This window comes from Pezoporus flaviventris, unplaced genomic scaffold (assembly GCF_033815535.1).
Source record: "Pezoporus flaviventris isolate CSIRO_AGI_PZ_B2104156 unplaced genomic scaffold, CSIRO_AGI_Pfla_v1 ptg000047l, whole genome shotgun sequence".
NCBI classification, from domain to species: domain Eukaryota; kingdom Metazoa; phylum Chordata; class Aves; order Psittaciformes; family Psittacidae; genus Pezoporus; species Pezoporus flaviventris.
Window position 1 is genome coordinate 2,606,088 of NW_026892595.1, and position 27,129 is coordinate 2,633,216.

At 37.9% G+C, this 27,129-nt stretch overlaps 1 protein-coding gene across 6 annotated transcripts in view; it reads right to left on the reverse strand.

Annotated features, from left to right (window-relative positions):
* Positions 1–1,991: 1,991 nt before the first annotated feature.
* LARP4B (La ribonucleoprotein 4B) overlaps positions 1,992–27,129 on the reverse strand; it is a 55,360-nt gene continuing 30,222 nt past the window's right edge. For 5 of the 6 annotated variants that reach the window (XM_061468027.1, XM_061468023.1, XM_061468025.1 and 2 more), the window contains 15 exons: positions 25,949–26,096; positions 25,665–25,826; positions 23,788–23,869; positions 22,724–22,860; positions 20,167–20,270; positions 18,268–18,378; positions 17,709–17,762; positions 17,153–17,362; positions 14,065–14,171; positions 13,304–13,558; positions 11,748–11,793; positions 8,507–8,671; positions 5,399–5,523; positions 4,646–4,757; positions 1,992–4,094 (listed from right to left, as the gene is read on the reverse strand). In XM_061468027.1, coding sequence (XP_061324011.1) covers positions 3,813–4,094; positions 4,646–4,757; positions 5,399–5,523; positions 8,507–8,671; positions 11,748–11,793; positions 13,304–13,558; positions 14,065–14,171; positions 17,153–17,362; positions 17,709–17,762; positions 18,268–18,378; positions 20,167–20,270; positions 22,724–22,860; positions 23,788–23,869; positions 25,665–25,826; positions 25,949–26,096 — 2,100 coding nt within the window. In that variant the 3' untranslated portion in view covers positions 1,992–3,812. The remainder of the gene's footprint in view (positions 4,095–4,645; positions 4,758–5,398; positions 5,524–8,506; positions 8,672–11,747; positions 11,794–13,303; positions 13,559–14,064; positions 14,172–17,152; positions 17,363–17,708; positions 17,763–18,267; positions 18,379–20,166; positions 20,271–22,723; positions 22,861–23,787; positions 23,870–25,664; positions 25,827–25,948; positions 26,097–27,129) is intronic. The other variant, XM_061468024.1, reaches the window with a different exon arrangement.

The window sequence follows — 27,129 nt, forward strand, 5'->3', positions numbered from 1 at the left end:
AACAACGCATGACACCAGCTTCTCGTTTTAAAAAAGTTAACTATAGTTACCTATGAGATAGACATTGCTGCCTTTGGAGTTACAGTACAGGTGTTCCCATTGCTGCTGCATAGCCTTACACGATGGTTACAACAGCTGTGCTGAACAGTAAAGCAAGCAAAGATTCCCATTTTCCCAAAATCAGAAGTACACCATTTCCAAAAATGGGAGCAAAAGACAAAAGGTAGTGAAAAATACTGCTGAAGAAAGGTTTAATTGAAAAAATCAGGAATTCAACAGTGCCTAAATCTTTATTTTTCTTAACCTACATATTTTTTCAAATTAGACAGTTTTACATTTTATGACACAAAAGGAAACTTAAATTACTGATAGTTTACATGTAAGCTTGATTCCAGTCTTAATGGAAGAAGAACAAAAACAAAAACCCTCAAGAAGGCTCCCATATTACACTTCTATTTCGTGAATTGGCAGCTGTTAGGTCTCCTTAGAAGTCTTCGATTGTCTGCTGCTATTAGTGTAATAGGTTACAAAGCACAGAAGAATCCCTAACTGTAGCTAGCTGGAGGAGATAGAGAGATAGGTATGCACCATTACAGTCAGATGTTGCTCCTGATACGCTGCACCACGCTCGAACAAGGGCCTCTCTATGCCAACTGCTCAAGACTGTGAAGGATAATGCAGCAACAGAAAAAATTTGCCACCGTTCACAGCTTTCTAAGTGGTGGGGGATCGATCTGAAACATTAACTTTTAAAAGCAACCTTTGGTTTTTTGGTTCTATAATTCCTGGAAGAGGAGTCTCAGATCCCATTTTGACTTGTTTTCAAAACTAAAAAAGCATCACCACACACTCTTACAAGGTAAAATGCCAATTTTAATTCCTGTATCCCTGTATCTTGAACTCAGCTACTGCTTTTGGGAGGTTTTTCATTTTAAAAGCCACATTTTAATCTCTGTGTATCGTAGCAACAGTCTGCATGCAACTTCACAACTCTACTCCAGAAACTCCATTTTGTCACTGAGTGGAAAAACCCCAAAATCTCAAAGTAAAATGCAGTACGGATAAGTTGTACATTACACAGCTATTTGGTGTGTCACTTTTTTCTTTTAAAAAAGCTATAAAAAACCACATCAGAGGAAGGTTTAAGCTTTCGATGCAACAGACTGTTGCTGGGCAAGCAATAATTACAGTGTATTGACCTAGCACAAATGGCAGCAGAATACATTAGAACAGCACAACACATCCCCCTGGTCTCCATATATCACCGTAGGTACCAGTTGAGTATCATGACTAGCTGTACAGAGTCTCTGTAAGGAAACACTTGTGATTGTTTGCAGCTGGTAAGCCTTTCACTTGCAGCAGACAAACAAAATGAATCATACAGCTGGCCTAAACCATACACAAATCTAGCCACCACTTTCACTGCCACTGGGGAAAGGAAAAGCACGTTAAAAATCCAATGACAGAACTAGCTGAGCAGTTTTGGTGATGTTGTCAGAGTCCTATCTCCTCCCATAGCATTGACTCTTTTTGAACAAGAACAATCAACAGATTCCAGCATGCCCTATTCTGCAACATACAACAGGCTGGATTTTAAAGGTCAACTAGTTACCAATTGATACTTGTAATAGGAAATTTATCAGGAGTCAACTTCTATAGTTACTTTACAGTTCTATGAATCATACATTAAGGAAAGCACTGATACTCTTGAAAGCAGACAAGTAGGCTTCAGTGTATATTTTTAGCAGTCTAAAGTTTTTTCCCAATTAAATCTGATTTTATTAATGAAAAAAATACATTTTGACTGCTGAAATTTACTATTTACATTGCAGAACACTTCTCAATTGGTTAAATCACTTGTTTCTATAGGGACTTAGGAAAACATTTGAGGGCTTTCAAATAAGACTTTCGTTCCATTTCCCTTTTGCAGTGAAGAGGCAGAGTCAGTTCAGCACACCAGAATAAAATAAGAAAAAGAAAAAAACAACAAATTAAAGTAATATTCAAACCACAACATTTAGTTTATCTACATCCAGCTCAACAGCAACATTTATAATATCAATAATTTTTATCAGATTTTTTCTTTAGGGTACCTTTTTATATGTTCTGATTATTTACAACTGTACAAGCAAAGCACACACTTCCAAGTGCACATATTTAATACAGTATTGACTATTTGCATTTACAGGTTTTTCAACAATCTGAAAAAGATCAACTGTTTAAGATCTTTAAGGTATATTACAAAAAAACTGCTGCTAGTTCCTGTACTACAGTATGTTTACCCAGTAAGACCAGTGACAATAGATACATACTGTAACTGAGTAATCCTGTATTCCACTCACGCTAACCCTCCATGGGGTCAGACCTCATTAACTCTAAGCTGTCTTGTACAAAAGTTAAGGCAAAGTCATTTTCAAGTTTAAATAAAATTCAAGTCTTTAAATATTGGATGGAAATAATTCTTTAAAAAAATCAGTTGTTTAAATAAACACTTTTGTGGAATAAACTGTACTGTCATAGTCAGCAGGAAAGAGTTTTGTCTGAACTTCCTGCAGTTTAAACACTTAAAGAAAAACTTTAGGCATTTTAAAACAAAAATAATTTATATTCAACTTTATTAGAAACTTGCTAATTTAGTGCATCCTTGTCCTTCAGAAAGCGCATCACTTCTAAAGTAAATAAGCGTGAGAAACCTCATCCCAGAGGTAAACATCAGGGATCTCTTCCTCCACCACACAAAACAAACACCATTATCTCACGTCTTGAAAAATTTAAATCCGTACGCCAATGCTTGTAGTTACAGGAAGATGCCAACACAAGGCTGACTACGATATGAACTCTTTCAAAGAGCACTTGGGGCAGAGGTTAAAAAAAAGCCTACACAGAGCACAGGGGTAACCAGAATATACAGCGCTGACTCAGTTAACTCCCTTACAAGCACAGGGAAGCTAAGGTTATCACAAGAAGGCTACAGGGCTTTCTCCTGATAACATCCACTAACAGGCTTCACCACCGTAGAAGCTCAGACTTAATTCTTTCTATTCACAATGTGCTTCGTATTTGCAAATTATAACATCAGTTTTTCTCTGGAGTGAGAAGATGGTTACTTGCTTGCAGTAAGTCACAAAAGGAAATGTTTTAGAAAGACTGCTATGGTGCTCCGTAGGATTCATTTTGTGTGTGCAAAACATCAAAAACAGAGTCAAATCTTAAAAATGCTAGAAACAACTCTCACTGAACCTAAAAGTGCAAGTTCGTTTGCTGACACCTAGTACAGCAGCCCAATAAAAAAAAATCTTCAAAGTCACATACCAGTTTGTAAAGTGTATCTACTTCCTTGCACTCTACACACGCTAGCTGCCGTTATCAGTCATTTGGACACTTTAGATATGTACTTGCAGACCAGTCTATTAAAAATATTGCAGCAGCACATTTCTGCTTAACAGTTTAGAAAAAACTTACTATACAGAGCTTGCACTCACACAGCCACAGAGAGGCTTAATAAAAAGTTGATTTTCATAAAGACAAATATTTTACATCTTGAAAGGAAATAATCACACTAAGCTTCACCTCCAATTAAGCACCAACCTAAATGTAAGGTTCAGAACAACTATCCAGAACTATCCAGAAAAATAGAATGTTTGTTCAAGAGGGGGAAAAGTATTTCACAGAAAAATAACTTGCAGGCATTGTTATATGCCTACTATCACTGCAAGCTCCTAACCAGCAACTCATTCTCAGGTATCTTAGTGGGAACATGGGTTTAATTTGTGGGAAGCAGACCTCTTTTCAAATCCCCCCAGGTGTTAGTTTCACTGAGGAGATTTTGGAGGGGTACTCTGTTCTTTGTTTAAGCGTTTGCCAACGGCTGGAGGGGACGATCTGCGTCCTGACTGTCTCCTCTGGTCTTTGGGTTGTCCAGGATGTGACTTTGCAGGAGGAGGTTCTCTGTTTTTCTCTATTGTTTCTGTGGGCTTTCTTTCTTCTTTCCCACATGCTACAGTGTTTGGCTTCTGGTCTTTCTGGGGTTGCAATGTAGGAGGATCCTTAGTTGTTCTCTGGCAAATTTCTGCGTAACTAGGTTTTCGAAGCTCCTGTGAAATGAAAAGCAAACAGGATAGCAGAGTTAAAGTATCCTGAGAAAATGTAATTTACTTTCATGAACAAAAAAATAAAGCCTTTGTCCCCAAAGACCGCTGCACTAAAACACACAGATGAGGGCTTGAGTGTAATGTTTACAGAAGCTGTGCAGACAATAAGGTTCAAGGTAAAATGCAAAACAGTATGCCAGAAAAATGGGATACCGTGATAATGCAAAATACTTCTGATTAAAGCAAACTCTAAAAAAGCTGAAAGATGATGAATACTCTGTTTGAAATATTAACATATTTATTAATACTTCTAACTTTGTTCTACCAAGAAGAGAATGCAGGTAAAAACCTATGATTCATCAAGTTATCTTGAACATTTTTGCACTGTTAATTTCATAATTGCATCATGAAAATAATCATGAGGCCACCAACACTCAAATTTAAGGATGCTGGGCTCACATGATTAAGCAGCAATGGGTAGCAATGTAAGCAATTTTCTGTTAAATGCATCAAACTGGATCATTAAGAGAAAGTGAAGTAATAAGGTCACTTACTACGGCAGCCCCATTGACTTGTACCGATTTACATGCAGTACTGAGTGTGGAAGAAGAAAGCCTTTCTGTACTCTGTGTCTCTTTCTGCGGTTTATCCACAACCTTGCAGTCCCTGTAAGCATCCAGCAGGAAGCAAAGCTCATGAAAAGTGAAACTTCAGGATAGATGAATTATCTAATAATGGGTCTAAAACAGTATCCAAGTATAAGAAGTTATAGCTGTAATTTGCCTAGCAAATTGTGACTAGCATTACATTTTAAAATGCTATGAAAAATTAGATATTCCTGTGGAACTTGACACTACCTCTAATTTGTGACATTCTGATACCATTTGGTTATTCAATTATCTTGCTTTCATTACTCATACACCTCAATTTTGTTTGCATGTTCCAAATAAAGTCTTACTGAAAACTTTCTTCAGTATATATAGACAACGGTACTGCCCACAGGATTGTGGGTTTGCTCTCTATACCTCACACCTACCTACATATAACGCAGTAAGGTATTCATTGAACTTAAATACTTGCAGAGACTAAAACACAACTCTAAGCTTCTGCCTGCTGCATGACTATTATAACTGAATAAGATATTGTTCAGAAACTAAGCTTTATTGCCTTTACTACAATATACAATATTATTTCATTCACTGATTAAGATTTTAATAGCTATGTACAGTGTTCTACCTAGCCATCTGAGGAAAGAAAATGCAAATGTGATTCAGAGCAGAATTATAGCCACGTAATTAAGTGCTTACTCAGAAGACTGGGGTGGCGAAGGAGACCTTTCAAACGTCCTGGGCAATGTAGAAGAAACTGGCAACATGGGCTCTCGAGGAATTCCCGACGGAATAGTGTTTGTACTTGCATCCACATTAATGTTCTGAAGAAGAATACAAAAAAAGGCAGAGAAGGACAATCATAGCATTCAATTAATATGGTTTGCCTGAAAATTAACATTATCAGGAGCAGTTTACAAGTTGATTTATAAAAGTAAAGTATCTATAGGGAGATACAGAAGGATCCAATGTATGTATTGTAACAGTAAGTTCTCTCCTTTACGATTATTTAGAAACACAGACAAATGATTCGCACATCGTGCCTCTTTCCCAGAAAGTTTGAAGTTTAGCTCCCTTTGGGACATATTTGGGTGACAAAAATTACTACTTTCAACCTGGGAATTTTGCACCTGCTGGTGACAAAACAGGCTTTGTGCCTGTTTGCATAACCATAGTTAGCCTATTAAGACAAGTCTCCTAGATTTATGCACTAAGAACTGTCTTCTTCAAAGCTCTAACTCTGCAACATCCCAAAAGCTGGTGCTAAAACCCCTTAAGCTTAAAAAAATTAGGCTTTGCTAACTAGGATATCACCATCATTTAAAAGTCCCTCTCTTTTTCTATAACATGATTTCCTACCAAGCAAAAGAGGCTTTTTCCACAGCTCTTAAAGGATTCTGCTACTGCTAAGTGATACCATGCTTCCAGATAAAGGCCAAATAGGTTCAATATGCACACATGAATTTAAATGGTTGCAAAATGAGAAAAAAGATTCTGTATATTGAAAAAGATATTTCTGATATTTATAAACATTTTGTTTTAAAAGTGTATCCTTTTGACCTGTCTGACTCCAGAACCAGAACAGATTCTGAAAAGCAGAAGGGACAGCAATGGAAGGGAACACAAGCACGGAAGAAGGAAGATAGCCACCAGCCACCCCTTGCCACCAGCCCAGCTACCATGCACAGGTCATAAAACACGACACTCCTGTGGTCACTGTTACAAGTTAAAACAGCGTTTGACCACACTGTTTTAAATCAGGCATCATAGATTATTGCAGTAGATCTAAGCCTAGTTTTACTCAAAGCCATAAAAGGTGGATTTTTATAAATAAGAGAACAGCTTCCACGGTTTTACTCTAATAGGGTGTCAAAAGGCTCGTAATTGTAAACTGCTGAGTACTCTAGCCCAAGACCATGAAAACTTGTAGGTACATGGTTAAGTGTGAATAGCTTCAAGTCAAGCAGATACACAAGTGATGTTCCTAGGCCAATACACTCAGCCTCTGACCTGACAGTGCTGCAGTTTCCCAGTTGGAAAACACTGTATGATTGCCATTCCCCAGAGCTACATACACCTAGAAGAGCACCGCATAGTGAAGAGCGTAAAGATATGAGGCTCGGATAACGACTGTTGGAAATTAGACAACTTAAATTCACTTAGCTTCTGTACATTAGACTTGCCCATCTCTAATGCAAGAGTAGCATGTGTAACTACTTCAGCACTTTGTAACTCTACACTGGGTGACATGAAAAGATTTTGATTTCAGGGTGAGAACCAACCTGTGTCCATTAGTAATATTCTAATATTAACTCAAACACCTTTGCAGAAGAACACAATCGCTCTTTGGAGTCAGTCTGCTGTTATCTTATTTCTTATTAAGACAAACAAGGAAAGACTGCGCAATCCCCTTCTTCCACACAATGGTACAGACTAAATCATACAAGCCAGAAAAAGATACTGGAAAAATCAAAGGAAGCTTTTTAATGTGGCAGCACATTGAACTATCATAAAATCTCAGTGCCCGACTGACTGCCTCTACAGGGGAGAAGTGCAAGTTCTTTACAATCACAGTGCAAAGCAAGCACTAGATCTGTAATGGGAGGAGCAATGGGTTTTCAGCTGCAGTATCACTAGCAAGTGCTGGAATTGTATTTAAAACCTGGAACAGCATAGTCAAAAAGCACTTTAGAAATAATAGGGGTGAAACACTTAAAAACAGATCTCAGCCAAAACCAGACTACACTATGGCACTGTCCTGCACATTACCCCTAAATGCAACCCTGGAATGTAGTTGTCCCTACTACCACTTGCAAGAGATAGAATATATAGCTTGTCTGTGCAATCACTGCTTTGGGTGCAGGCTGCTCTGCTGCTTCCTCTTTCCTTTAGCAACAAATACTCTCCCTACCCAGGTCTGATGCATGAGCACCAAAGAAAACACTTCTGCAATAGACTAGTTGTAGAGATGAGACATGAGAGAGAATTTGGTGTTTCAACAGGTTGCTTTCCACTGCTATATCCAGGGGTTAACTTCTTCAGTTGTGGAAAGGAAAACAGGAAAACACGAGTTAAACTAGAGATAGCAAAAAAAAAAAAAAGGCCAATACTGACTTCCACAGCCTAAACAGTTCCATAGCGCACAGAGTTATACAAGTCTTGCTGAGGAGAATGCACCATCACTCACAAATGGCATGGTAGAGACAGTTCTAAGAATGAAATCTATGAACAGCTATTGAACATTAATTTTCAGCTGTATCTCTACTACATCTAGGAAGCCGTGGTTGCCAACTCATTCTGATATATTTTTATATTTCCAAGCACTAAGACAACACTGGGATCCAGCTGGTTTTGGGAAAAGTTCTTGTTCCAGCTATCATACCTAGTGTACGAAGATTTTGTAGGCAGCTTCTTTATATTTCAGTGCTTAACAGTTTGTCACTTTCAAGTGGTTTATACAGAACTCAAAATAGTCACTTTCGAAAAGGAGGAAAATTTAGAACATTTTTCACCTGAGTCGATCAAAAAGCTTAAGGTAATTATGAACAGCAAAGAGCGTATTTTCTAATCTTTGCTATTAATACCTACTTACACTGGTGCCCATATTCCACACCATTTCAAAGAGAATACCAAACAACTTCTTAGATATAAGTGAAGAAGGCAGCAGCACATCATTTGACAGCTGTTTTTAAAAGCATTTCTTATAACCCATGTAAACCCCATGTTTTTCTACATATAAGCCACCAAATTCTAAAACAAGAAGTATGAAATGTGTTTTCCCAACAAAAGCGAACGCTGGCTACTCACTCTTTCTTTTGTCGTTCCTATTACCACACTGGACAGTCTGTTTTCAAAAAGGTCTTCGGTCTTTAAATTGCCAGCAGCCCCAGGTAATGGAGGAAAGCTAGATAAACCCAATTCAAAGCTAGGAGATGGAGGTTTTGGGGGTGGTGGAGACTGTGTTTGGCCTCTCTGGAATAGAAATAATGTGTTGAGGTTACTGCACCGGATGACAGGAAAGACAGACATGGGACTCTGAACTGTATTTTGCATTTGATTTATTTCTGTGAAGCTCTGGAGAGGCCTCCCTCATCCCACCTCCCAAGAAAACCACACAGTACCAAGGAACAGAAGCTTTCATTTTCCACTGTTGCCCTTAAAAGATTTAACTAGGAATACATAAGCACCGTTAAAAATATCACATGCATAAGCTTTACTGACATTGGTATAGTAAGAAAAAGTCTTCTTGCTAGCTCTTCCTTCAGGATAGATCTTACACTGACATTGAAAGGAAAATGGTCTAGTTTAGACATGACGATATAGCAGAAACACAAAGCCCATTTATGTGCAGTTGGTAACATTTTGAATGAAGGACAGGAGTCAAGAACCTTGATCACATTCAGATCTATTAAGAAATGGGGGGACAGCATGCCGTGCATGTAGTGTAGACAACAGCATTTTCCCTTTTTAATTTATATGGTCAACTTCGTAAAAATCCAAGATAAGTGGCAAAACTATTTCTGAAACACAAAGAATTTTTCTTAATTAAATCTAAGAAGAAAAACAATGCCCCAGGTAGAAAACGAAACATCAATAGGCTAAATGCAATTATTCTGCACTACAGACAGCAGTTCCGAAGCTAACAGTGCCACAGTTCAAGATCACTTGTGAGGAGGACTTGTAAAGTTGAATTCTATTTACACTGAAAAGTAAAATCCCTTTTGTAATATGCTATAAGTGAATCTACCAATCAACTTCATCTGTATCATGACTGTGCTCAGGCCTGTGCTAAAGTGATCTCTGCTGCAGAATACCAAATGCAAAGTAGTCTGAGACAATTCCTATTCTGAAAAGGGAAATATTTATGGTTATACAGCAAGATGGTCTGAATGTGAAAAGAATGCTTCTGGACAGAAAGCTGTTGCATTACTTAACCTTTTTCCCCTTCTTCCTCATGAAGAGGAACACCTACAAAACTATCCTTGAGGTCTCTTCACAAACTCCAGTTTATATCTTAAGAAGTGTGTATTGAGAAGGAAGTAAGGAAAGAATAGAGACAACTGCAACTCCTAGGACTGCTACTCACCCAGAATTACCCCCCTGAAAACAATTTAAGAGTGCGACAGGAATGGAGACTGCAAACCTCCAAAAACAGTCAGGTGACCTGTCAAAGGGTCAGAGAGAGACTACACTTATCCAGCTCAAACTGCAAGAGGAACAGCCTTTTTGGGTTTGTGGGGTTTTGTTTTGATTTTTTAGGGGCTTTTTTTTTTTTCTCTCCCAGCATCATTCTTTAAATCACAGCAGTCCATTTTCTTAGAGAGGACTAAAGCCCTACAATAGATAAAATGTTTGTAACATACAAAAGTGTTAAGTTATACGGATGAGTCCTGAAAAATGTAACATAAAGAGACAAGTACCACTAACGCCTTAAACTAGTAAAACTAGGGAGGAGTTCAATGGGTTTTGAGCTGCCAACTGCATAAAATTGGATAATTGAATAACTGGCTTATGTCTATAGCTTCAGATACAATCTGATCAGAAAGGCTCATGCTCTCCATGCAAGCATGCATGCTCTCTATAATTTTTCCTTTATAAAACAAAAAAACTAACCCTCAAGTCATCACTCCAATACAACTGGCTGTAATTATGTCCTATGTACACTCATCACAGAAGAAATAGGATCCTGGATTCAATTATTTCCACAGTCTAGAGGGGTGAAATGTTAATCTTCCAGAGTACACTCCTTCCCAGCAGCTCTCACCTCTGCTCAAGTTACATCACTGGATAGTACAGGCTAAAGATTCATGGGCCAGAAGAGACTAGAAAGAACTTGGCTGCACAGGCTGCAATTAAAGGCTGGTGCTGAGAAGGGAACTGTGGGTTTGCAAAGAACTCAGGTCTACCAGTTTTGTATTCAAAGTTAAAATAATCTTTACAGTAAGCCGAGTGAGAAGAGCCTGTCTGGTCAGTAAGTGTGTCCAAGGTAATTCTTTCACTCTGGCCACTGACATGGCTAAACTACACCTCTTCCTTGTTCTTTCAAAGACAGAAAAAAATGTTGATAGGAAAACATCAAGCTAAAAGTTCAAGTAGCTTTGAAGGGGCAAAAGAAAGCAGTACTGAGAATCCTACATGTTATCTGATCTCACCAAACTCCAAGAAGTTTGACAAGAACTAAGAGCAACTAAAGAGAAGGAACCACTTGTCATTTTATGCTGTCCAAAACTTGATTCTCCTTTACCTAAGACCCCTAAGGCTAGTCAACAGCAGGAGCCACAAAAATCACAACACAATGACTGCAGACCTTTTCCAAAGTGCTATGATGGCTCATGTAGTGGGGTTATTTTAATTTGAATTAGCAATTTTAACATTAATAGGGAACTAATACAGTTCAAGTTCATCAACATGCCATGTGTGAGAAAAATGAACTGCAGAGAAGTATCTGGTTTTATCAAACCAAACTTTAAGTCCTACCAGAAAATTACATATATTTTTTCCTTCTTCTACACAATGCCTAGTCCAGCCTTTTCAAGTATCAAGGCTATCTAAGTATTCACCTTGAATTTAAGTTTACCAAAACTATAATCTTAGTATAATCTTACCAAGTGGTACTTGGAAAGGCATTTAAGAAACAGAACTGACCACTTAACTAACATTCTAGCTACACATTATGACACATGGATCTATAACATGTTCAACATTTACAGAACAGTAACTATCAAGTGTTTTGAACTTCAGCTTAGCCATATAGCTCTCCCTAAATGTAAACACTGGCATGCTGACTAAGTAACACCAGGATGGAAATTTTTTTCTACTATAAAAGAGTAATTTTAACTTTTCCTCGGACTTCTGCATTAACGAACAACCTTCTCTGATACGCAAATGCAGTAAACTGATGTGACTTTAATGAGGTGCTGTCTTCAGTCAACTGTGACATACAATTGCTTGTGCAATAACTTACCTCACCTGCTACTCCACATAATATCCATACTATTGACTTATTACCCTATTTTTAAGATAGATGAAAATGACCATGAACACTCACTGTAAACTTGTCCTCCCTTTTCTTCCGGTAGCCATAAGAGTTTTTCCTAAGGGAAAGAAAGCACTTATTAGAACCTTGCCTATAAATGAATCTAAGGCAGCTGGTGAAAATGGAAGAATTTAATTCACATTGCTATTTCATCCATCTTCACTCTAGACAGGTTATTAAAAAAAAAGTGTTTCAAGGAAAAATTCCTAGCAAGCTGTCATTAAAATTAAGGTGTGGACCTTAATACAAGTCAGCATAAGAATACAATGGTTACAAATAATTCCTGTGTTAAAAACATCTCCATGCAGATTACATATAAGGTTTAGACAAAACCCTTCAATGGGCAATGGTGGTTTTTGTTGTTGAGTTGGGGTTTTTGTGAGGGTTTTTTTTTAATATACCTATATAACTTTTGAAACACAGATAACCACTTTCAATTGCGATAAAGCACATCCAAGCTACAATTCAAAATTTGACAATGCATTCTAACTTGGCTGCAATATATCTTCTAAGTTTGACTATTAATGTTAATATACTCAATACTGTAACTTCAGAATGTAAGTTTAAGTTCTTACTACTCCTGTACATTTTTGTAGGCTATAGTTTGAAGAAACTTGTTTCCTAGGTTCTTAATCATACTTTTATTCACCAGTTATAACACAATTTGTCAAATTAGATTACAGAAGTATTGCAATCCTTGCACAAATTACCCACTTAATTTTGTAATGATGCAATACAAGTCTAATATAGATCATCTACAAAAGACTCAAGTTACCTTCCAATTTAGTAAGTCACTGAATGTAAGTTACTTGGAGACACAAACACAGCCACTGTTCAAAGCTGCACAGTACTTTTATAAAGCACTTATTAGAACTGTATTGAAAAAAACCAAGATAAGCCTGCTAAATTCTCACATTGGTATAGGTGCCACCAATTTTCAGCTCCCTTGGTGTGGGTTTTTATGTTTCTGTTTGTTTTTTGTTTGTTTGTTTTGTTAGGTTGGGTTTTTGGGGGGGGAGGGGAGGGGGCTGTTGTTTTGTGGGAGGTTTCCTAGGTGTTCGTGGTTTTGTTTTAAATGCGTAACAACAGCCTTCTTAGTTGCATATAATTTTTTTTCCTCCCTCCATACCAATCCATCCTCTCTGTTCTAAATGTCTAATTTGGGAAAAAGGCTGATCTTTAAAATGAAAAAACTAACAATGAGCACTGCCAGCACAATCTACACTGCTGAACAATGGAATGGGCAGAACTGCTTCACTAAAGTTAAATAATACACAAAAACTTTCTTACAACACAAAGAAAGGACAGAGAATTAGTTCTTACAGCTGTAAACTGCTCATCGGTTGCCCTTAATGACTTTCATTTGGTATGAAAGTATGCAAGTCCACTTTGCATTTGTTCTCTGTTTAGCACTCTCTGAAGTACTTTCCAAGATCTTAGCTTTGAGGAAAGACAGTCTCAGTTTAAAACACTAATGAGAACAGTACTAATCCCATACCTCTTTACTAGAAGAAGCAGTTTAGATGCAGCTATACAGGTTGTTCAGAGGACAACAACAGTACACTCACCTTCCTCTACCTAATCCAGGAGACGAGTCAACGCTGGTCTGTTCCATCCGTCCAGTTCCCACTTCCCTCTTGGTATAACTCGCAGTGGCATTCTGCATCCGTGTCCTGTTTTGTCCTTGCTGCCGTGTCTGTGGACTCCTGACGCCATTGATTAAACGATCAGCAGAAAAGTCGAATATTGTAGGACTGCCTAGAAGCCCAGGTCCCCTCTCTGCACTGGGTATTGTATGTCGTATATGAGACTTGCTAGGATTCCTACAAATTCAAAAGTCATTTCAACATACGTACTATGAGATCTTCTGAGGCCTAAGTCCATACACAGAATTCAGAAGAAGTAAGATCCTTAGTCCTTGATTGCACGTTTTATTTATAAGAATGATAAATATTTGTTTGAACAGGTCATGTGAGTTAACCAAATTAACCTTTTCACTGTCTATTCTCAACTATGGCTTTATTCAAAACTACTTGAAACTGAAAAATACTGTACAAATAATCCCTGCTGATCACATGCCATCATTCAGAATATTTCATCTGAATACCCTAAATCATGGAACAGACAAGTTCTCAGCTTTCAGACAGTCCATTTACATTTAGAAACAATACATCCACTAACAAGAGCAGCACCATCTGCCCTTCGGCCTCACTTAACTTCACACTAGGTTCAACTTCACAAGTATTTTTAGGTGTTATAGAAGTAAGCAGATTAAACCCCTGCACGCAAGATAATAAAATCTTGTGTATTAAAAAATGGTTGAACTTGCCTGTTCCTGGGAGGATACTGTCTGAGTGTAGTCAATGGAGAAGCAGCAGGCTTGAAGGTTGGAGATGTGAACCCATTGATAAATCCAGCATTCGGAAATGGTGTTACCTAAAGAATATATTGTATGTTCATAATTACAAACAATCTAAGTACTATTTTTTGCTTATCACATATTTTATGACATTCTCTGCAGGGCAGTATTTAAAAGACTGGCTCAAACAGCTATAGAGAATTTGTCCAGTGCCTTGTAACCAACTCACAAAATGCTGATTATTGAGAAGACAGCCACTACATATACGCAAGTCCTGATAATTTGTTAAAAGGATTGAAAAACATTGAGCCAAAACTCATGGCTGTAAGTAATGCAACTTCACACCATACTATGCATGACTTCAGAGTACAGAGATCCTGCTTTGTCAAAGAGCCTCTAACCTATAAAGCCTGTAATTATATGTGAATCCCTCCCTAAATCCAAAAAACATCGTTTTAGTTCCTCATTCTACTTATCTTCCACATGACACCTAATAAAGCCTAGAGAGTAAGTGGATGTTAAGTGGACATCTGATTCTTTTCACATCTTGCCAACTTATTTGAAATGTGAATTAGTGCCTTGCTGCACAAAGAAGCAACATTAGGTATGCACCCACCTCAAAATCGTTTCCTATGTCTTGTATTAACAAGGTATATCAAAATTTGAAACATGTTCATAGTACATGTTTCTCCAACCTCACTAACACACTTTTCTTCACTTTAATGTACGAATGAGTTTCATTCAGAAAACATTATTAGCAACAGCAAATGCTTGCCTGTCTTCTCCCCCTGAAAATAACTAAAATGCAGAACAGTAAGACTTCTGTGCAGCACCCTTTCTACACTTACAAAATTATGAGAAACAGCTGGGATTAAGACTGTTTCCTATAAAGGTACCTTTAGGTTTGTTTAACCTTTCTTTCAGAAGCAAATCACTAGCCAATGGAAAATAAAATCTAACACCAAAGCTGTCACGCTAAGCTACTGACAGCCTAACCTAATAAAAATGCTACCTCAGGCTCCAAAAAATGGCTATTAGGAGTTTAATACAGCTATTTTAGGAACAAAGTTTCATCCAAATACTTCTCTCTGCTTTAATAGTTTGAACTTGAACACTAAAACTCAAAGCTAGTAAGCAACTACTGAACCTAATGAAAAGACATTGAACATACTAAAGGAAAACAAGCAGGAAAAACTAGATCTTTCCTCAAATACTACTAAGTACTTGATGAAGAAGTAGGCAGTTTTAGAATTGAGGACATGTGTTGCCACATTCTAGTTTCAGAACTAAAACTGTATGCCCACATTACTGCGTGCATTTAATCTCAAATTAAACATGAGACATAACATGGTTAGTGTTTAAGTCAAAGCTTCAACCTTTGCACATAAGTATACATACAAAGTGCAACCCTGTCTCATGAGAATTATTCCTGTGTCATTGTTCATCATAGTTTCCGTTCTCCTCTCAAATAATTTCTATTCAAACATAGCTCTTCCTCTCAAAGGTGCAAGAAATATCCTATTACATTAATGTACACAAAACGCTGCTAACCAATGACAATAAGCTGCAAAACAGTGGGAGACAAAGCTCTGCCAGTTAATTTTCTGGCCTTACTGAGACAGGCACGAGACCTTTAATGCCGGCAAACTTTTAACGTCTTCCCCTAAGGGCCAGGACTAGTAAGCTTTTGGAATACAAAAAGTTCTAGAATGATGTAAGGCAGATACACACTAAGCTGTGCTTGAACCTGTGGACAATTAATCTACATCAGCGCCACCCAACTACTTTATTAACCCATAGCAAGACTGTGCAATAGTCAGTCTTGTTTATCCTAAGGAAGAATCACATTCATTGTTGCTTAATAAGGTTGCTTTCTCCTGGAATAACATTGTTCACTACACAACCTTGTCTCCCCCACATTCTTCATTCCCCTTAAAAGCCTTCCTCTGAAAAGGCCCTGGCTACCTTCCCTGTGTGTGAAGTGTTTAGCACACCAACTTTTTAATTAGCTGCTGTTCGGTACACAGGAAGTTTGTTCAAGGACACTTTAATCCTCTGCCAAAAAAAAAAACCTCTAAAAAGCTTCTAAGTTTGAACATTGCTACCCTAGCTTTTTAGCCCTAAGGAAAGAGGCGTTTACAGAGGGGAAAAAGAGGTTCCACACAGGACAGCCTTAGTCTCCTAGTCATTACAGAAAACTATATTCATACGAGTTTTTTGTAGAGTAACAAAGGCTGACTAAAAGGGGCCAAGGCAATTCTGATGGGAATATCAGTGTTGGGAGCAGCACTACAGGATGCAGCTGACATCTCATTAGAGTATACAAAGCCTTACTGCCAGTAAGCTCTAAACTTACCTGAGCTCTAAAGGCTTACCAATAACCCCTTTAAGAAATGTTTTTAAAATTAAGCGTAATTTTTTTTTTATTGCCAAAAAAGACGTTACTTTTGCACAGAAAATGTTTTACTTAAAGAACATGGCAAATAGGGTAATTCAACGTGTCAACCTAGACAAACCTGCTGGAAATCCTGTCAACCTGCTGGAAAATCAAAATACTAAGTTATCCTTATCCATGAGATACCATTAAGTTTATTCAGCACATACAAGAATTGCTTTTTCTGGTATTCATGTACATACTCTGAAGATCTAATTTCTAAAGAGGCTTTTAACCTTCACTGGAAGTAGCCTTTTAGTAAACAAGATTTTTAGTAGTCTTTTAAGAAGTCTTTTAATAGTCTTTTAAAGAAGTCTTTTAGTAGTGAAGACTTCTACTGGTAATGGTTCATTAATATTCTTTACTAAAGAACTGCTTCAAAACCTAAAAGGTTAAAATAAATTAAAAAAAATCAAATGCAGTCCAAGACCAGATACAATTTTCAAATACTTCATCTTGTACACCATGGGAAGAGCTCTGAAGCGCTGTTTTTCAAGAAGAATCAGTATCTTCAACAACTCTCTTCAGGATACATTCACTCCCTACACCTCAAGACTTCAGAATTAAACAAGAAAATAGAAAACTTTCAAAAGAATGCAACTGTTTCATAATCAAGAGACTTACCAATGAAGGGTCTAGGTAGCTGTGTGTGGCTGACCAGGCCTGTGGACCAATTAAGCTATACAATGGCAACTGCTGATGGGGACTGTATACTGGAGGTAAGTAAAAGGACGCTGCGTAACGCTGCTGCGTGTAGAGGTTCATATCCAGAGGTCTATATCCATTCTTTGGCAAAAAAGTGTTTATAGCTATAGCCTTTGCTTTTATCCTTGCCTGCAAAGCAGATTAGATTATTTATTACAGCAGCCTTTCAAATGAAATCAGAATAGTTCAAACTAGCACCTCTCAAACTTTTACTGGACACTTGTCAGTCACTGCTTTCACCTTCATGGAAGGTATGAAGGGCTGAATTTTGGTCTGATGCAGGGATGGATATACCGCTGCCAGAAAGGAGGAAAAAGTAGTATAACAGCACGTGCTATGTTTCAAAACTGATCTCCAGGTCAAACGGCTGCTGAGATCAGACCACAAATTTATGTTAAACACAGGGAGACCACCTACCCCCAAACTAGAACATACATACGCATGCCCCCCAAGAAAAGCATAAAGCTCTATTCACCTTGATTGGTTTTCCTTGGAAAGTTTTCACTTCTTCTCTCAGGTATCTGTAAGCCTTTAAAAAAAATATAAAATTTGTCAAGTATAATTTAAACAAAGGAAACTTAAGTTTTGACAGGCTAATCCTGACAGTAATTCTTGAAGTGCTTGCTAACGTTAAGACTATAGAAACGCCTCATATATAATCTGCATTTAGTAAGATTTAAGTTATCATTACAGAAGTGCTTCAGTAGCATTAAAACAAGATCTTAATTCTTACCACTGAAACATTTCAATCTGTCATCCAAAATACCAATGTCCTTAGTACAAAAAATTATAGCTTTGGCCAGGAAAACAGGACATGCAAACAAGATAAAACTCTTACAGTGTGTTCAATAGTACTGATAACTGGATATTAGCCAAGGGGAAGCATTACTGGTTTTAGAGGTTTAGGTATTTTTCTCTAAATTGTTACATGGTTACAGTATAGTTTCTGTCTTGTCAGCCCACCCTTATCCCATCCTTGTCTACTCATATTCTAAACTGCTTCAAAAAAAAAACCAACCAAAAAACAGCGTTACCTGCTGTGCATCGGCTTCCGATTCAAATGTGATAAACCAATTGTCATTATAGGCAAACTCACAGTTGATAAACCTAGGCAAATTATCTCCTTTGAAAAGTGCTTCAACCTCCTACAAAAAGTGGGTTTGACAAGAAGGGAGAGAAAAGGATGGGAAGAAAAAAATAAATTGATAGACAGAAGAAAACATCAATTTAAAGCACAGAACACTGGAACTCCAGTAAGAAAGATAAAAAGCTTTCAGGCTTACAAAACAGAACTGAGAACACTTCAGAACACCTGCAGTTAAGTAGTGTTAGCTCTCTCCAATCTCCCCACTAACCAGGAGAAATTCAAACAAGTGTTGTCTAAGGCCACGCTGCAAGTAGAATTAGCCTGTTCCTTTAAATCAGAGGAAAGAATCTATTTTGGCCATAGAGAAACACTTGAATTGGGTATCAAGTGCCAAAACCCACCTATTTCTACCTCCCTTGTCCCCAAAACCACACAGAAACCTGTGCACGCTGGATGGGTTACAACACCCCCCCACTCCCATCCTTTCAGCAGAAACCTTGAAACACACTTCAACTCAAGTGCCTACAGATTAATATATTTGAAACAGGCTTTATGTTAACTCAAAACCAGTCAGCTAGGTTCTACAGAAAACAACCCATGTCTTGGACTTTTTCGTTTGTTTTAATCTGTTTGCACACTATTTTTGTCACAGAGTTGAGACGAGCAGCATCAAAAAACAATGAAATCTGGGAGGTCTTACAATCAGATTTTCATGCTTTATTTAAGCAGAAGCTTTTCCCATTAAGTGTGGCCAGTTGAGTCTAGATTTTCCAGTCTAGCGAATTTATACATGCAACGTATAAAACACTTCGGACCACCTCTTCTGAAAATAAAGACTGCTCAGAACTTTGCTGTTGTTAAGCATTTTAGAGTGACCACCCAGTGCTAACATGTCCAACCTGACAAACATGACAAAAGAAAATAAAACATCTGTACTATTAAAAGCTAGGTTTGAAAGGTTACATATTATGCAGAAAGCTAAAAGCAGCTCATATTTTTAAGCTATGTATTTAGCATAGCTAAGTCCTTCCCTCCAATTCCTTTTAGCATTTGGTTTCATACTCCTGCTTATTAAGGCCACTTCCTTATTGTAAGTTTTTGAACTGCACTATTTTTTATTTTAGGATGAAGACTATCAAGAGAAACAACTCTTAGCACCTTTATTTTTCCTAGTAAAGTTAAAGAGGGGAAATTAAAATACCTACCCATCATCAAGAATCTTTGCCTTTTCTCCTTTTTGAAAATTCAAGGTGATTTAATCTATGTCCCAGCCACTGTTTTCCAGTCTTTCAGTTAGACATTGTCCCAGCTACATCAGAGTTTGCACTGGGTATCTTTCAAAGAATCAAGTTGCCTCCTCTCACACTCTTATTCCACAAGCCAGTGGAGCTCCTCAGTGATCTGCTAACAACTCTATCCTCAGCATTATGGAGATGTTTGCAAAGCTTTAAGTACTTTGCCCCAACAAGCTTCAAGGTGCAGCAGGGGCATTTTCTATTCTAAGACTTATCTTCCCTCATCTTCACTTGCCATTTATCCAAGGAGCTGTGCACTACGTGCATATGGATAAACCAGAGTCCAAGAAAATTAAGTTATCTCTACCTAAGACAACATTCAGTTTTTAAGCCCCCTGCAGAGCTGTTTTACCAGTCTTCTTATAAGCAACAAGCATCTATCAAATACATTTATTACACACACACATGCACCAAACCAAGGTTTAGAAATGCTGTTAGAAACTACGTAACAATGTATTGAGAAAATGTGATATGTTTATTGAAATTTGGAGGAAATCTAACTTCCAAATCCTAAGGGAAAAGCATTCTTTACTAAACAATTAAATACTTACTTCAATAGGGGTAGATTCAGGTACTTCACGTAAAATCACAATACAACGATTCTGATTTGGCCTGACTTTTTCTCCCTTCTCATCCACTTGGACTAAAGGCAATGCTAAAAGAGAAAAGACAAAATCATATTTCAGCTATCAGCAATTATAGCTCTGCACACTGAAAGATGCTATGAACATTTTTACAAAGCAAAGCTTCTTGTACTAAAGTTCAAAATATTTGAACATCCAGAAACAAGTAGAAGATGACTGAGGATACTTTCAGACACATGAAGCTAAGTAGTCACGTTCCTTAAAATCTTCACACTTTTCCTACTCTTCCATCCTTGAAACCCCCAATTTATTAGCTTTTTATTCTGAGGCATACACTGAGTCATGCTCTTTTTTGATTCCTACCTTAGTGGTTATGTCCATTAGCCTTTCCTGAGAATTTAATCTCAATTTATTAACAGAGAATCAGGTCAGAAGTGACTTCAAGGATCATCTGGTCCAATCTTCCTTGGGCAAAAGCACAAGATGTCCCATCACCTGTCCAGCTGAATCTTAGACGTACGCAACACTGGGGAATCCACCAATTCCCTAAGACATTATTGCAGTAGCTGGTTGTTCTCATGGTGAAAAATTTTCCTCTAGTGTCCAGCTGGAATCTTCCCAGGGTTAACTTGTGCCCACTATCCCACATCTTTTTCATGGGACTCCATCTTCTTTGTACCACTCTTTAAATACCAGAACACAGTGAGAAGGTCTCCTCTGGGCCTTCTTTTCTCAATGCAGAACAAACCTAGTTCTCTCAGCCTCACGTGGCAGGCTTCTAAGTCCTTTGATCATCTTTGTGGCCCTTCTCTGAAACCCTTCCAGCCTGTCCCCATCTCTCTTGTTTAGAGGAAACTAAAACTGAACACAGTATTCCAGGTGTAGCCTGTCAAGTACCAAGTAGAACGGGATAACAACCCTATCTCTGCTGGTGATGACGTCGCTGATGCAAGTTCTGGTAGTCTGGGGTGATGTGTGCCTTGTTCCAGTCTTCTGGGGCATCCTCCAATCTCCATTACCTCTCTAGGTTTAGGGAGAATGGCCCTGCAATGACACTAGCCAGCTCTCTTAACACCTTCAGCGGATATTGTCAGGGCCTATTGATTTGTAGGGGTCAAGCTCTTGTAATAGCTCATATACAAACACTTCCTTCACTTCCATCAACCTGGATTTTTGTTCCCAAAGCCTGAGACTCAACAGTGCTGGTAAAGATAGAGGTGAACAAAGTCTGGAGAACCTCTGCCTTTTCAGCACTGATGGTGACCAATTCACCTCTCTCATGTAACAGCTGGCCAATATTTTCCTACGTTTCTGCTTGTTGTTTAAATACCTGAAGAACCCTTTCTTGTAGTTTTTGACATCTCTGGCCAATTTCAATGAGCTTTTGCTTTCTTAACTGCATCTCTGCAAGTCATGGCAATACCCTTCCCTTGTAGTTCTCAACAGGTTTTTGTCCAGTTTTCCATCTCTGGTATGCTTCTGGTTTGGTTTTGAGCCAACTCACAAGCACACAGTTAAGACAAGAAAGCCTCTCACTCCACCTAGCTCTCCTATCTTTAAAGGGGATGAGCAGTTTTCATGCTTCCATGAGAGAGCTCTTGAAAAACCCCCAGCGCTTGTTAGCTCCTTTATCCTCTCTGGAAGCTTCCCATGGAATAAACTCCCAAGTGAGCTCTGAGCAAGCCAAAGTTTGTTCTTCTAATATCTAAAAACCTCTTAGTCCTAACCTGCAGTGTGCTCAGCCAGATCACCAGAATGTTATGATCACCACAGCCAATGCTATCACTGAGATATTACACAGCAGGTTTTCTTGATTTGCGAGTAGCAAGTCCAGCAGTGCCTCATTCCTGACTGGCACATCTAACATCTGTATGAGGAAGCACTCCTCTGCGCATTCCAGGGACTTGATGGATGACATGTGAGCTGCTGTACTGTTCTTTCAACAAATGTCTGGGTATTTGAAGTCACCCATAAGAACCAAATTCTGTTGAACCAAAGCCTGCTTAAGTGACCCAAATAACGCCTCACTGGACTTATCTCACTTTGAAGGTCAGTAGCAGATGCCTACTCTAAGATCTCCTCTGATCTTGACCTAGAGGCATTCAGTACAGCTTCCACAATTGCCGTAGCTGACTTCTAAACATTCAGGATTCTCCTTAACATAGAGCACAACCCCTCCTTCTGTTCTTCCCTGCCTTGTCTTTATGAAACAGCCTGTAGCCACTCATTGTGATCCTCCAGTACTGCGAGTTGTCCCACCACGTTCCACAATTTAAATTCACATTATTCTCATTTACATAGGTCATTACTCAATACCTCAAACGTGAAGTAGCTTTGATAAAACTGCAGTCCTATAATTGTGATGGTCTAAACTGGAAGCTGCTTGCTCTATTTAATACTTCACAGAAAAAAAGCATTTTATTACAGTACATTAAAAAAGGAAGAGAGATTGAAAATCCAGATTAACAGTCCTACGGCAACAACCAAAATGCTTTCTAGCATCAAGGGACTGCTTTTTACTTACATCTCAGCACTTCAACAATCAAATCCATATCGGTACTGAGTTTCTTGACATGATCAAGGTTTGCTACTGTCATTATTGGCACATACTGATCACTGTCCATCTGTGATATAAGATACATGTCACTGGCAAGATTTTCTCTGTTGGGAGAGAAAAAAAGAGGATAGTCACAGATGTAACTTTTGCCAATGAACGCGAAACAAAACCTCACATAGTAGAAGGCAGATTCCTATACTGAATTTTGTATTCAGCACTTTCAACAACTCCCTACTCTACCTACATAGTTTACTTCCCAGGAAATATGAAAATGTCTTTATTTTTCCTTCAGACATCTTCCTGTTCAGGCAGCACATTACCCCCACAAGCATGTAATATTGTTAAGTTCATTACTCTAAATGACCACTGAGTAATTGGCTGTGCAGGAGTACACAGATTAGAAATTGTTCTAGGTTATTAAGACATGTGTTTAGGATGCTTTTATCAAGACACAAGCACTGAGAGTAATTATGTACAAGTAAACTACTTTGACGATCTTGCATCAGTCTATACTGGAATGTGTATGATTCAGAGCCCTTAATTTATTGTTTTTGTGAGTTTTGGTGGTTTTGTTTGTTGTTGTTTTGTTGTTTGTTTTATTGATCCTTAACTTAGGATATAAAGGGATCTATAGATGCACATAAAAAAATCCTGCTTTTGTATCAATGCAAATTCTAAAATTATTAGCTTAAAAAGAAGCTTACCAAATGGCTTAAGTTTGATGCAGTTTTAATTTGCATCAAAAAACATTAGTAGCAGTCATAAAAATTCACCTGATCTGTAACTCCTTGTAAGTAATCTCGCTTTAGACCAATGTATTTGCTAGTTTAGGTTTTAGGCCTAGAAGTTTCATGTAAGATTTAAAAGGTATATCGTACAATACTCTGGAATTTACGTGTTGCTTCCCCCAAATTCTCATCCTTTCCACTCAAGTTTTAAGTGACAACTGAGAAACTATTAACACACATCCCAAACTAGGTACTAATCTTGTTACTTATCCTCCAGTTTGCTACATTTAGGTATATACATACCTAGATAAACAGAATTCCAGTGTTTTCTTCAGTAATTCTCGTAAATCTTCCTGGCCTTCTGGCTGCAACTGTTCACTTCCACCTAATAATTAAAATACTTAAATTTAGTTCTGCTATATTACACATTATGTATTTTAATCAAGCCACCATATCTATTACTGTCTGTATAACCAATAACAAGTTTTCAAATTCCATAGATGTTCATTGCATATTAGTTTACCACCCACTAAAATTGCACAGGAACACTTGTCATTCAAGGCATTACAGAAAAACCATGTCTGACCTCACTTGTTAGCTTTTTCTCTCCAAGTACATAAAAATCTGAAGCAGTTTTAGAAGAACAGTTACAAACATCTCAAAGTAAATACTGAGCTAATTATATCTGTCTTCCAGTCTTAGGAAATTAACCCATTTCTAGCTGACTAAACCCCAACTAACACAGCTGACCAATACAGCACACAAGCAATGTTATGGAGGACTTCATGTTTCTGGACTCACTCTAAATTCCCAAAACAACTGTGAGGTGCTCAAGCCCCCTGATCATCCTTGTGGTCCTCCTCTGGACTTGCTCCAACAGCTCCATGTCTTTCTTACATGGAGGACACCAAATACTCTAAGTGAGGTCTCACAAGAGCAGAGTTGAGGGGCAGGATCACCTCCTTTGACCCTTTGAGCAGGGTCATGCTCCTTCTGGTGCAGCCCAGGATATAGTTGGCTTTCTGGGCTGCAAGTGCAGCCTGACAGCTCATATCCAATCACTTAACAACAGATGTGTGATCAATTCATCTCTTGGTTAAGAATGAATAATGAATTTTTTTGTTATACCTGAAAGTTTCAAAATCATCACATGAAAACACTTATTTCAGGTTCATTTTATTTTAGACTCAGTAGACTGCAGTAAGTTGAGGGTAAGCTAACTGTGTCAGTGGGAGAACTGTTTCAAGCTCAGAAGTTTCAGAGTGGATTTTAGAGGTTTATAAAACATTCAGTAACATGTTACATAAATGTAAGCTAGGTTTGGGGTTTATTTTGTATGTTTTTGTGGTTTGGGTTTAAGTATTTCACACCAGCTGCTACACTTTATACCATTCCCTTCTTCAAGTAACTTTCATCCTTCAGCTCCCCCTTCGCCTTTCTTCTTCCTATAGCAGCTTCTAATTTCCTCCCACCATTTTGTCCTTCCTGAGTTCTATTCTGATGTAATGTCAATACCTGAAAAATACACCTATCATGTACTAACCACTATTTCCCTTCCCCATCTCCTCTTTCTTCCTTGCCTAAAACCTGGCAAAAATCCATAATTATATAAATTGTTACTGGTATAAACTACAGCTGCTAACAGTTGCACTGAAGAAAAATAATGAACATTCATTAAAACAATGCAAAGAATTTAGAGTAAACTGTTGGTTATTTTAGCATTTTAAGTATAAGACTGATCTTTCAACATATTAACATTACCGCTTGAGACACAAATGATACGTGAGTTTCACCTCAGTTCCTGACCCAAGTAGAAGCATGCAACTTAGATACCTAAATGTAAATGTCTACACTAGGAACATGCATTCAGAATTAACATTTCAGAAAACACTACTCAGTTATACCCAGAACTTATAATTGATTCTGTGCTGTACATCGTATGGCCTATACTCAAACAGGAGGAGACTGGTTTCCAAATGTCTCAGCCTGAGAACAAGAGACAGAATTTTCTGGATTCTATTCACAGAGCAACAACTAAAGTGGTGCAGGTTTTTTTACAGTGGGTTTTCTGTGTATTTGTTGTTGTTTGATTGGTTTGTTTGCTTGAATGGATGCTCACTGTTCAAATCAACATTTGCTTTTTTAAAACCGAGTTCAAGCGAGTATTAGCTTTCTCTTACCTGTCTGGGTGGTTTCATGCATAGACTCATACTCGGAATGATCGAGAGCCAAAGGATTCATATCTGTCTGGTCTGACACTGAAACAACTGGTGATGGCTCCTGCAGCTCCGTCAGCACTGCATTCTGATACTTTTTGTCACCATTACCACTGGCATCCAGTTCTGTGGCAGAGATGACAAACACACTCAAAAAGCATTCCTTTTAATCACAGTACCATCATAGTTAAAACTAAATCTGAATTTTACCTTTTGCTTGAGCAACAGCTCAAAACTTTTATTCATACCTTCTTTACAAGAATCTGGAGGTTGGTCAGGTATTTCTTCCCACGTTTTGCTCACACTACCATCAGTGGCACCACTCGCTTCCAAGTGTAACATATGATTTCCCCACACCTTTGCATTGGGGTTTAATTCAGAAACCTTGGTTGACTCCTACAGAAAGAAATGTCTTTGATTATGCACTTTGTGGATGCACAGCACACATGTGTAAATACATGTAACAGTTTCAAACAACAGCATCAGATATGCAACTCAAGATTGTATTGTTATGGGTTTTTTCCACACCTGAATATATTAACTGAATTGCCATCCCATAATCGTTTCAGGTACAAACACAATTTAATTGTGCAGCACAGAATTCACTTCCCTGATAAAGAACCTGGCCAGAAAAGGCCAGCCAAGAAAACTGTAACAAACATTCTTTGCCTTTGACAGACTAACTCAACCTGTACTTGCCCCAGACTTCAGGCAGTTCTCCAACAGATATGCTAATGCGATATTTACTATATTATCACAGTATCTGTTTCTGTGAAATAACAAAATAATTAGGAAAATGTAAGAGCACAGGGTTTGGTTTGTTTTTTCTTCCTGGACTTATGTAAACATGTAACACAGTTCTAAGGAATCATTATGAAAAACTGGAGGCAATGAGACGTGCATGACAACTTCTGTCATGACCTCAAGACAAAAAACAGCATTAACAAGCATTTAGGTAAGTTTTCCCCTAGGCAGGACAAATAGGATCAATTACCAGATCCACTTAAGTCATCTTAGGCCAGTCTCCTTTAACCTGGATCTCAAATGGACACATTTAATGGTCATATATGGTTATATATAACCATTATATAAACGGTTATATTTGTCCTTCAGAGAGATTGCTCTCTGCACTGCCAAGATTTACAGCACTTTTTTTGATAGTAACTTGAGACAGTTTTCTCTTGTTTTGCTAATGTTTGAGCAAAGCACACTCAGTTATTCCATACCCGGAATATCTTTAGCATGTTTTAATACGTTTATTATACCTGGAAAGAGTACTGCTCATACAAACACACATTTAAAAAGCGTATTAAAATTTGTTTTGTGAATTTAAGGATGCTAGGAACATGGTAAGAGTTTAAGACAGGCACTCCAAAACTCCACAAAGCTTTAATTATTCTGAAACACACACTCAAATACTCATTATCAT